Here is a 12,737-nt window from a genome sequence, read left to right as displayed (position 1 = left end):
GGCCCGAGCTGAAATCCATAACTCCACTCTTCAGGAATAGCTGCTCTGTCAATAAATCCTCCTCACTATATTAGTATCCCCCCTATCTACTCACAAGACAGATCGACATGATGGACTTTGTCTACGCCTTCCTGAAATCAAGTAACACAATATCGACACAAGTCCCTGATCTAGCAGACAGGAACCTTTCAGTCAAAGGCAAATGGGGTGGTTAGTCCTGGCATCTCCATAGGCTACTTAGAAGCTTAGAGTGATTATACTTTCCTTCGTAAGTATCAGAGACTATTTAACAGTCCTGTCTAGAATCTTCCTGAACCAGACATCAAACGATACCCTTCAGATATCACAGCCGTACCCATGGCTATTTCCCAGCTCTCTGCAGACCCCGGCCAGCAAAGGACACAGGGCAGCACTAGGACACAGGCCTGGGAAGTGGTTGAGGTTCTAACGAATTATGGCAGTAGAAGGTCACTCAGGAAGGTCACACGACAACTCCCACCCAGTCCTGAGAGCCGAGAAGAAGGAACTCCTGTCTTTTGCTGAACTTGAGAGATCAATTCATAATCTATACACAAAAACTACAGGACAGCTAAATTCCAGGGCTGTGGAGAACCTCAGAGATCTTCAAGTTCAAGAGATGAGGAAGCTGAGGCCCACAGTCACTGTTTACCTGCCCCATGCCACCCCCCCGCCGGGAACATAACCCAGGCCACCGGATTCCAGATTTTCCATCACACCATACTGACAGGAAGCTGGTTTAAAAAAAAAAAACCTTCTCCTGCTTCCTGCTATATCTGCATGCTTATTATTTCTTGTCATATTAATTGTTCATAGAATCATATTTATGGAGCGAAATGCTCTTAAAGGGATGTACTAAATCTGTTCATGGCATTTGCTAGATTAGGGACTTTTGATTATGCCACATACTCTCATTCAGGCTTTCCACAGCTGAACTTTTAAATTAACATACACGACGGGAAGCAAAGTCTCACCGAGGTCGGAGAGATATTTCCGGGTTGGAGACCCATCCCGGCCAGTGTCTTGGCTAGCTCCACAGCGTTCACCCCACAATTAGGGGCCACGTTCGCTTGACATCGGATATGTACATTCATTTTACATACTGGAGGGAAGAGAAAAACAGAATTCCACATTGAGAACGGAAGGCAACAGGTACTACAAAAAAGAACTGTGACACCCTGAAGGATTATGACAGGAATGCTACAGGCTGAACAATGTCATCTCATAAAATTAAACTTACACTAATAACAAGTCCTGACGTTCTGTGCCTAAGCAGAAAGCCTGGCATACTGAAGATTAATACATTTCAAATACATATATTTTCACCTGGACTTGACGGAACACATTCATCTAAAATCATACGTAACAGCCATTGCTGACGTACCAGCATGACTCAATATAAAGATCAAAACGTTCATCACAGCGACAATTCACAGCCAGTTAAATAACGAGGCATCACGTCGACAATTTTTATTCTTTTTCTGCTATCTCTCAATAGTATGATAAAAGATTGCAGTCTAAATGCCACGCAAAGTTCACTGAACAGAATGGAAACGGAGTTTCTGAGAGAAAACCCTCTAAATAAAGCCTTCTTTCTGAGTATTGTTGTGGTTGGGCAGACCTCACAGCACAGACACGGGCATCCTGTGGGGCTGTGGTTCTCAGTGCTTCTAACTGCTTCATGGGAAAAAAAAAAAAAGCAACTTAAAAAAAAATTTTTAAAGGTCAGAGTAAATGGCAGTTGGAAGAGGAGAAATGAAGCAAGCTTTAGCTGGTGCACAGGGCAGACTTGGGACAGTGAAAGACAGGAGGTTCAACCAGCAGAAAGAACGTTCCAGCATGGTTTCCCAACATGGGCCCTGCTGATGGGCGACAGAGTGGAAGCAGCAAGCAACACGTTCCCTGTTTACAGAACATCATTCCATCTATGGAGGCAGGTGTCATTCCAGGTTTTGTGGGGCTTGAAGCTCATATAATTTAGGGGCCCTCTTTAAGAAACAAAATACCAAATCAAGTAGAAGCCTTGGAAAGGGTCCTTGCAAAGACAGGACTCTGAGTCTTAAGCTTCATTAGCTTCATACGAAATCCACCTCTCTTGGGAAGGCTGGTATGGAGACAAGTCTACAGTGGCCTTTCAAAGCCACCGCGTGACAATAAAAACAAAAATTATAGGAGCCAGCTCACTACAGGTGTGACACCCTCAGGCCACCAACGACAAGAGCACCACAGGTGAGCCTCATGTATGGCTCTGCAAGCCAGCAACAACTGTATGGAAGCAGCAAGTGAGTTTCACACTGGAAACCACAGCCAGGTGAGACCATCCAGCTTAAGACCAAGCAGAAACTGGATAAAAGCCTAAAAGGCATACATGAGCTGGCTGCTGGTTTTGGTTATGTAAGAATTATTAAATGGCGTTCTAGGGGAATAGATGAATTTGTAGTTCCTGAAGACAAGTACTGATTCCTTTTTTTTATTGACAGAAGCAGGCAGTCAATGAAAACATCATCCCTGCACCCACATCGATTCTGCTTCCTCATCTCCTCTACCACTGATTGTGTCTGACAAGGCCTCAGGATGAAAGTCACTGATATTTCAACAGGGGGTGGTGTACCCTACAATATCTACATTGTTACAGTAACACTCAATGGGAGATGACTCAAGGCCAGCAGCTCCCCAATTCCTGACAGGACACGGATCAGCCCTTACCCTCTCATACTCTTTGCTAAGGCAAAACTCCAAACTTTGGTCCCACTGGACACCGTTAGCGAGGTGTGAGCCCATAGCCAAAGCTCCACCTACTCCTCAAATGTCTATCATGGTGCTCTTTCAGAACACCTGGGGCTGCTCTACGATGCTCCCCAACTGCATTCCTGCTTATTTCTGGCAAGGTCATCAGATGTCTTCCTGACACCTCTTACTCATCACCCAACCTTCACTTTGGCCATCTCACCTCTACCATCTTCCATTCCTGATCACGACCCCATTCTCCTTCTTTCAAATTATGTATTAAAATACACAATGACTAGTCTGTACTCAGAAATGAATGAATAAATACGAGCAAGAGAGTGAGAAAGAAGGAAGAAAGAGAAGGAAGGGAGGGAGGGAGGAAAGAAGGAAGGAACTGAATTTAACATTTGACTTAGTGTTTTCTGAGGTTAGGAATTCTTTGGATCAGATATAGTTCTCTTTACGTGCCCAAAAAGTGACATATGAACAGAAAATTACTGAGATATTAATTTACAAAGTATGTACAATCATCTGCCCAAGGTCAGATTCTGAATCTACAGAATTCCCAAAGCTTGGAGCATGGTATTCTCATGAAGAAGTGGATTCCCCACCCCCCACACCCCAGCATCTCACTTTTACACTGAAGCCCTTGTCGCATTATCCCCCAGAGCAGGGAGCCACAGTGATCGCAAAATGTTGGCACTTTGTAGTTGTGGACATTGAACTTATGTGGAATGTTGATTCCAAACCTCTGTTCAGCAATCTGTAAAGAAGCAATCAAGAAGAGTTAAAATTTCACACCAACATCTTTTGTAAAAACGGCAATAGGAGCCCACCAAACGAAAATCATTACCATGACACCTGAGCTGCGTATATTATTTTACTGTACTCAGTCATGATTAATCACTCAGGTCTTTCTAACCAGATTAAGCACATTTTCTAATCAAAAAGACTGGACAGAAACATGGGGTGTGCGGTAGGTCATTCGCTACTTTGGGAGATAAATAGATATCAAGATTTTCACTTAACTTTTATATTCAGGCTTTGTTTCTTTCTCTGCCAACCTCCTTATACTCGTATCTATTTTCTAGAACATTTTTAGATCAGGATTACATTGGTCTTCTATAGACTACATACATTTGCTATTACCACAGGTTCTTCCAGAAATTGTTAAGGAAAAAAAGAAAAAGGAAAAGAGGCAGGCACTCAGAGGGGATAGAACCAAAGAAGGAATTCACTCCAAAGTGACATTCAGTAAATTCAGCCCTTCTGGTCTTTGCCGTAACATTCTGACAATCTGAGCATAAAGGCCCTGGTTTAATCTCACATGCTGTCTCCAGCAAATAACTAGAATAAGCCTATGCTCTACAATCTACATCACGATTTAAAGCCATAAAAACAGATCCACACATAACAAGGATTGGGGACAACAGTTGCTCCTCTTAAATCTTTTCTGGTGTCTTTCTCATAAAAGCTGTGGTTCATGGCTGTATTTTTACTCTTTAACACTCCTGTATGTAAAGAGCCACTGTGTTATAGAGCCATCCTTTCCAATGCATCTGTAAATCCATTGTCATTATCAGCAACACTGTTTTCCACCTCTAGAATTTAAAATGTATGCCTATCCCAGCTGAATGCCCTGTGAATGGCAAAAATTTGGACCAAACTCCTATGTGCAGGTATATATTCTCCCTGAAATTTCTTGAGAGGCTTGAGGAGGCTAATGGCTTTCTTATTTAGAAAAAGCAGTTTATATTTAAGGTGTTTTCACATTACTTTTATCTTGTTTAACTCTCATAAAAACTTCATGAGAGATGTATTGATTCCATTTTTAGATTGAGGCTAAGAGAAGTTGTGGGCATTGCCCACACTCACAGAGTGGAAAGCTAGCAGAGGCTGGATTCAGCATTCAAATCCAGATTGTCTGAGGCCAAGTTAGCAGAACTGATCCATATAGTCTATACCCAGCTTACCACTAATATAGCCATCTCAAGGAAAGAACATGCACAGAAATACAAATGCTATAACACAAAAAGGAGAGAGATTTCAATTCTACAGCCACCATGAAGGCCAAAGAAGGTGGGAGGAAGGTGGTGGCAGGGGGAGTGAGCTGGAGGGCGTGAAAGTAAACTGCTATCCTCTTACCTTCGAATCCACTTTGTTAATGTTGTTTTGGCAAGTACAGGCTGTAACAATTAGATGATGGCAGCGCTTATGGACAACACAGGTGCACACTAGGAAATTAAATCCAGCGATTATACATTTATCAGAGGCTCACAGTCTAGCCAGTTAAAATAAGCAAGGGCTGCACCACGTCACTGTGACTCAGTCGGGTCCACACGGTGGCAGCCACTGCTCCCATCTTTCCTATGTTCTTTGCTATCATACTAACTCAGGTCTTGCTCACGTTCAAACTATTTGTAATCAAGTCCTGAGCTTATTTCATCCTTCCGGACTCTTCTTTCTTTAATCTATCCTATATCTACCTCCAGACCTCCAGAGAAACCTGTCTACAGTGTGATTCTGAACACCGCAGTCCTATGATGTAAAATCTTTGGTGGTGTCTCACTGCCAATCAGTGAAGTTCAAATTTCCCACTCAGTTTCGGATGCTCCAAAGGCTACTCCAAGCTTACATGTTGCCTTTCTTCTACATGAGTTATTCGTTCCAATAAAAACCAGACTAAGTCACTCTTCCTAGAACAAGTCTTCATTCTCCTCCATACACCAACCATGTCTTTCCCTGTCCTCTTGGTCTATTACCTAACTAAATCTTAAATTTACAAAAGCCAATTCAAAAAACACCTCTTTCATAAAAATACTCTGCCTCTGCTTCCCTTCTAGACTGAAAGGATCTCTTCCCCTCATTTCAAACCTTCCACATGCTGCCTCCCAATGTTCTCAGTGTTCCCAGCATGATGCCTGGAACACAGTAAGGCATTCAACAAATGTTTGCTGAATGACTCAATCAATTGTTTGAATATACAGAGCTTTTTCTGAATAATAGCAATTTTTTTTCCACTTTGCATCTAGATAACTGGCATCGTCCAGAAGGAGTTCAGTGTGCCACTAAGGGATGAACATGTGCAATAAGCAACATAGAAATATGTTGCTGTCGTGGTTAGCTGCCCTTGAGTCAGCCCCCAACTCATCCCATGCACAATGGGACAAAATGCTGCTAGGTGTTGTACCATCTCCATGATCGGCTGAGAAGTCAAAGGGTTCTCATTGGCTGCTTTTCAGTAGTAGAGTCCCAGACCTTTCTTTTTAGTCCATTTTATTCCAGAAGGTCCACTGAAACCTATTCAGCATCATAGTAACACGCAAGCCTCCACTCACAGATGGGTGATGGCTGCACAGGAGGTGCACTGGCTGAGAATCAAACCTGGGTCTTCTGAGTGGAAGATGAGAATTCTACCACTAAGCCATCAGGGCAATGTTCCAAGACATATGGAGGTTTTTAGGATTAAGTACATATAGACAGATGACATGTCACCAAATAGTACTATACCATAAACCAAACCTAGCTTTCATCAGATTGAATTCTCAGGAGAACCAAGTTGAAAGTGCACAGGAGAACCATTTTGTTTTTTTTCATGAGGGGATCGCAAAACTATTCTTCATAAAGAAAGACCTCGTTTTTTGAGGAATGTTTTTTTTTCCCCCTTTGTTAGCTGGGCCGGCAATTTATCAATTTTATTGATCTTTTCAAAGAACCAGATTTTGGTTTCATTGATTTTTCTCTATTGTTTTCCTGTTTACAATTTCATTGATTTCTGCTCTAATTTTTGTTACTTCATTTCTTCTGTTTTCCTTTAGGCTTAAATTTATCTTCTTTAGTTTCCTAAGGTAGAAGCTTAGATGACTGACTTTAGGTCTTCCTTTTTTTTTAATATAGTCATTCAATGCTGCTGTAGGTTTCTCCCTAAGAACTGCTTTTGCTGTACCCCACAAATTTTAATAAGTTGTATTTTCATTTAGTTCGAAATATTTTTTAATTTCTCTGTCCCATGTGTTAAATAAAGGTGTGTTGTTTAATCTCCAAATAGTGGGAGGTTTTCCAGCTATATTTCTATCACTAATTTCTAGTTTAATTCCATTGTGGTCTGAGAAAATACTTTGTATGGTTTCTACTTTTTTATATTTGTTCAGGTGTGTTTTATGGCCCCGAATGTGGTCTGGCTTAGTGAACGTTCCTTATGAGTGTAAGAAGAACGTGAATTCTGCTGTTGTTGGATGAAATATTTTATAATGTCAATTATATTAAGTTGATTGACAGTGCTATTCAGTTCAACTATATCCTTACTGATTTTCTGCCTGTTTGATCTACCAATTACTGAAAGAGGGTAGGTGAAGTCTCCAAGTATAATAGCGCATTTGTTTATTTCTCCTTGCAGTTCTATCGGTTTTTAGATCCACATTAAAGACTGTTATGTCTTCTTGGAGAATTGGAGCCTTTATAGTTATGTAATACCTCTTTTTATCCCTGATAATTTTCCTTGTTCTGAAGTCCACTTTGTCTGAAATTAATATAGCTACTCCAGCATACTCTTGATCAGTCAGCATGGTTATCTCTCTTCCTCCATATAAGCATTTCATTTTATATCTCTTATAAGATGTGAACAAAGTGGTGCCATCATGTCTCCTAATCAATGTTCCTTCCTGCTCTATTTTTTTTTTTCTTCCTGCTCTTTTAACAGCAGGTTACTCACTGAAATGAATCCTCCAATCTCCTGGCACTACATGCTAAGGAAGAGAAGAAATAAAATAACAACAGGTATACATCATAAAATATATAGTTTAAACTCAAAACTGTAATTTATCCATCAAGAGCTTCTCAACTTATCTTCATATGCACAAGATGGACCAGACTTGAAGGCAGGGCATAGCCCTGTGCTGGAGAGACACAAGCTAAAAAGTAACACTGATTCTCGCTTGTGAATTATTTTCTCACTTGGGGCTGTAATCAATAGCATGTAAGTCAATTATTACTGTGGGATTGATTGTACAGTTATTTCTTTCTAACTTTGAAAACTCAGTGGGATTATTCACATAAATTCAAGTCAAAATTAGATTCAAGAGTATGTCTTATTTAGCTCTTCTAAGGAAAATAGTGTTTGACTTCACTGCCTCTGCAAGACATGGCAGAGTTTCCTTATTTACATATAGGCGGCCACTCTATTTTATCAATAATCTATAGAGTGTAAATCAAGGAGATGGGCATTCAAGTCAGCAATAATGGAGGCCCAAATAAAGACAAGCCAGCTCAGCCCAGTTAAAGCACTGAAGTAAGGAGCTTTCCTTCACTCCTTTCCATTTTGTTTCATTCTGACTCTGCCTGAACATTAGTTTTATTTTGAATTTTAAAAATAAAAATAGATTTAATGTACAATAACTTAAAAGACCATGAACAGCTTAACCTTGAACACTTCTCCCCCCAAGGGGGAAAAGAAGGCAATTAGAATAATAGCTTTCATGCCCCTTGCAGGTAGAGAGAAAGCAGCATTATGCTACTTCTCACCTCTACTGACAATGTGGTTATAAAAAACAAAAACTTATCTTCAAGATCCAAGGGTCCTGCCTACAAAATGCCATTACCTTTAGTATTTTCATGTTATTGCCCAGAAGAAACTTTAAAGAATTGATTTTGGTATCCTGCTTTAAAAATAAAAATGCCTCCTCTATGCTTTCTAAATTATAACCAAAATTTAACCAAAACTAAAGAGCTGTAATCCTATGGAGGAGTCTCAATTGACATATACAGAATTATTTCTCATGATATTAATAGAATGTTTCCTATTTTCTCTTGGCATCATCATTTTTAATATAGAAACAAGACTAAACATGGTTTCAAAAAATGATTTCTTACCTTGGCATTGATACCCCTGTTTCCCAAAGACTCCCCTGTTTAAGACAATAGAGAAAAAAGGCCATCAGTCAACTATTTCAGCAATAAGCTTATTATTATTACAATTCTTAAGGAAAACAAACTTCATCCTCTGGTCCTTTACAAAAAACACAATTTCAGGGAAGAAACAAAGATGATACTGCTTTTTTGAGCCCTTGTTTGCTACAGAAATCATCTGACTGATTAGAATGCTCCAGAAAATATAAACAATGGGTGATGGTGTGTCCCACCCCCCCACCTCTGTGGCAATCTTCTCAGTGAAAATAAATCCTAATTTGTACATGTGATTGACCCTCAGTCTGAAGAGTCATCCTACCCCCTTATTCAGGCTTCTCTCTCACATACACATAGGCTTTACAGATACTGAAGTAAATAGTAAACTGAATAAACAGATAAACCTACAGTAGTGCCTGACCCGGAGTATGTCTCTCTTCCCTGACACTATAGCCCACATCATGCCTGGGGTCCAAGGGAAGCAGAAGTGCTGCCAACGTATGCCCCTCTCTCCCACAGCTTCCATCTTTGTCTCTCCCTAACATATTCTATGGGTGATGGTGGCATTATTTTCATTCTCAATAACAAAAAACACATTTTACGAAGCCCTTAGGATGTGCCTGGCACTAGGCCAAGCAGCCAACATATACCATCTCACTTAATCCTCAAAAAAGCCAGGTGAGATATCAAACATAGCAGGATGGGTCAGAGCACAGACTGAAGCTAGATGGCCTGAGTGTGATTTTGGACACGGTATTAACTTCTCTGAGCCTTAATTTCCTCATCTATAAAATGCGGATAAGGAGACCTGGTAGCGCAAATGGTTAATAACTTGGCTACTATCTGAGAGGCTGACAGTTCTAACTCACCCAGCGGCTATGTGAGAGAAAGACTTGGTGATCTGCTTCCATAAAGATTACAGCTGAGAAAACCCTACGGGGCAGTTCTATTCTGTCACATGGGGTCACTATGAGTCAGGATCGACTCTGTGGCACCCAAAAACAACATCTCCAAAAAAATGGGGATGATGATAATAGTACCTACCTCATAGTGTCATCATGAGAATAAAAAAAAAAAATTTTTTTTAAAGAAGACAATAATGTAAAGTGCTTAGAATAGTGCCTAGCATCTAGTAAGTGCTATATAAAAGTTTGCGATATAAATAAAATAAAATCAATGTTTCTATTTTGCAAACGAGGAGACACTGATGAGTTATATAACTTGTCTAAGGTTGTATATCCATGTGGTGATGAAACTGAATGCTTAAGTATATGTTTAAAATAAATATATCAATATTTTAAGTGTGTGTGGGTGTGTATGTGTGGGTGTGTGGGCGGGTGTGTGGGGTTGTGGGGGTGGGGGTGTACATGTGCATACACGCTCCACAGGGTTAAAGCTAGTTGAGTGGGAGTTACTGTTTCTTAATGGAAAAAAATTGGTGAAATTATCAAGTAAGTTTCCACCAAGGATGTTGGTTGAGGTCAGAGGTTACAACCTCAAATGCCTACAGGGGCCAGGAGGTCACATAAGCAAGGGAAGCAGAACGGGTGTGACATGAGAAGAAATGGTAACAGATTATCACCCTTCACACGTCAGGCAAACCACAGGGAGCAGTGAGACTGCAGCAACCTAGAGAGTGCAGACCACTGCAAAGGGGGACGTGGCGGCAAGAAAAGGGGGCAGAGATGCCAGAGCCTCTGATTGTTTAAACACAAAGCAGAATAGAGTTTTTTTTTTTTTCTTTCTTAAAGACTATAGATGCTGTGACACAGTTGCAGGTTTCATATCTCATATCATCAGCCAGTTTAGGGCCTTTGGTTTAGATAAGACTCTATCTTTGATTAAAAATGCCAGAAATAGTAACTAACCCTGGGTTCTGACGGTAAAAGGTACCAAATCCAGAATAATCACAGAAAATAATATAAAAAGTATGGGAACCATATCCAGAAATGACTCTGAATTTAAGTGCTTCTGTTTTCATTCAACGAAATGCTTAAAATTTACAACAAAAACATAAGTCTCCTTTCCTGCTGCAGACACTAAACCTTGTTTTTTCCTTCTCAGATGCGTCCGGGTGCGCACACGTGTATGTAAGAGGGTGTTTCTTCTCTTTCCAAATAAATACATTTAATGCTGACTGTAATGGAAGGTAACTATCACCTGAATTTATTTTATGTTGCAGATTTGCCACTGAGAGACAGACTTCAGCTTGAGTTGTCCAAAATCAACTAGAATTTCTCGACTGTTGATTGCCTTAAATTCCTAATCGCCAGGAGTTAGATTATATTACATGATCACTGCAGGCTATGACTATTTCATCTACACATTTAGAGGCTCAAGACTCTACCAGCTGAGTTTACTTGCAATGACTAATATCTATAACTCATCACCTGATTTGCACTTTGATTTTTTTAATTTTTGATTCAGGGTCTTATTGTCTAATTTATTGATTATGCAGGCCCTTAGCCTCTCCCTCTGAATTGTTTTTTGACCAGTTCATGATTCATTAGCACCTTTACCAAAATGATTGGTAAAAGAAATAACATGGAAAACTTGGATCTGTAAATGGTTTGGAGCTCTGGTGGCACAGTGGTTAAGAGCTCAGCTGCCAACCAAAAGGTTAGTAGTTTGAATCTACCAGTCACTCCTTGGAAACTCTATGGGGCTTAGTTTTTTGGTTTTCTGTTTTTGTTTTGCAATGGGGATTAAAATTGCCGGGTAAATGTATTAGAACAAGAAGCAAAAATCATTCTTGACAATCATCTGCCTTCTGAAATCACACACAGCCAGGGAGGGAGCCCAGAGAGCCTCTTACCAGATGAATTCCCTGCAGTGAGAGCAGTACGTGGGCTGCCTTAGGTACGTGGCCATGAACTTATGTCCGTTGACCTGGTGGACTCGCCTTCGCATAGCCCTCTGGCGCTTTCTGGTAAAATGCTTGAAGATTCGGTCTCTCTGGAGAGTAGCTGTATTTTAAAAGAAAGGAAAAAAATGTAATGTGTAATGAATGCAGTTGCACCGAATGAATGAGGAAATTCAAATCTACCACAAATTATTTTTTCTTTCTTTCCCAGAACATCATCATGCTTTTCTATTGACCTTACCAGGAAAAAAAAAAAAAAACATTGCTGTTGAGTTGATTCAAGTCAAGTGACCCTATAGAACAAGGCAGAACTTCCCAATAGAGTATTCAAGGCTATAATCTTTATGAAAGCAGACTGCCACATCTTTGCCCATGGAATGGCTCGGGGGTTTGAATTGCTGACCTTTCAGTTAGCAGCTGAGCACTTAACCACTGTGCCACCAGGGCTCCTTCTAGTGGCTCTTCATTTTTCAGGTTTCACCATCTGAACCCGAGATATCCACTGACTGCCTGGTTATATTTGGCTATCTTGGGCCGATCTCCCCAGCACATGACATGCGTTTCCTAGGGTTCCGATGCTCCAGTATGTGACATCAGCCGGTCTCCTAGCCCTTGGCTAGTTGTCTGAGACCTCTGGGCCATCTACGGGCAGTAACTACTGGCTGGTTAAACAGTGTTTCCCATTACTCCCCTTGGAATCTGTTCTCCTCACAAACTGAACGAGGGAATTGCCCACAGCACGGAACGTGACAACGCCACTCAAAAGCATCACATCTGCAGCACCTCTGTTAACCTGGAATAGGGAGAAAGTTCCTTTTCTAACACCATATTTTTAAAATGTGGATCCTAATCTGAGGATGCTGAAAACTGTGCACCATCTAGAGACCAAGTTAATTATGTCTTTTGCATAACTCTATAAAATTTTTCAAAAGTATGCAGAGGCTTGTGATCAGTAAAATAAAGATTTTTTCCTCAATAATGCTTTTAAATTAATCACAGATGTGAAGGAAACTTGAGGAATCATGCAAGAACAATTCACTAATAAATTAAAAAATCTGGAAGAAATGGAAGAGTTCCATGAAGACACAAATTACCAAAATGAGCTAAAGAAGAGCTACATAAACTAAATTGAAACTAAATATTTTTCGTGGAAGAAATTGAGACAGGTTTCTAAGACCTGCCTCTTGGAAAAGCTCTAGGCCCAGATGGCTTCATGGGTGAACAAGTT

General features: G+C 40.4%; 1 protein-coding gene across 2 annotated transcripts in view; it reads right to left on the bottom strand.

The window, feature by feature from the left end:
* The window catches only part of PRKCH (protein kinase C eta), a 277,251-nt gene that overhangs the window by 121,220 nt on the left and 143,294 nt on the right, over positions 1 to 12,737 (bottom strand). For both annotated transcript variants that reach the window (XM_064292561.1, XM_064292562.1), the window contains exons 3-7: positions 11,462 to 11,612; positions 8,614 to 8,648; positions 4,891 to 4,979; positions 3,379 to 3,508; positions 993 to 1,120 (exon numbers count right to left, since the gene is read on the bottom strand). In XM_064292561.1, the coding sequence (XP_064148631.1) occupies positions 993 to 1,120; positions 3,379 to 3,508; positions 4,891 to 4,979; positions 8,614 to 8,648; positions 11,462 to 11,612 (533 nt within the window). The remainder of the gene's footprint in view (positions 1 to 992; positions 1,121 to 3,378; positions 3,509 to 4,890; positions 4,980 to 8,613; positions 8,649 to 11,461; positions 11,613 to 12,737) is intronic.

This window comes from Loxodonta africana, chromosome 10 (genome assembly GCF_030014295.1).
Source record: "Loxodonta africana isolate mLoxAfr1 chromosome 10, mLoxAfr1.hap2, whole genome shotgun sequence".
NCBI lineage: Eukaryota > Metazoa > Chordata > Mammalia > Proboscidea > Elephantidae > Loxodonta > Loxodonta africana.
Note: the sequence above shows the minus strand (reverse complement) of the source record. Positions and strands in the feature narration are given on the sequence as shown.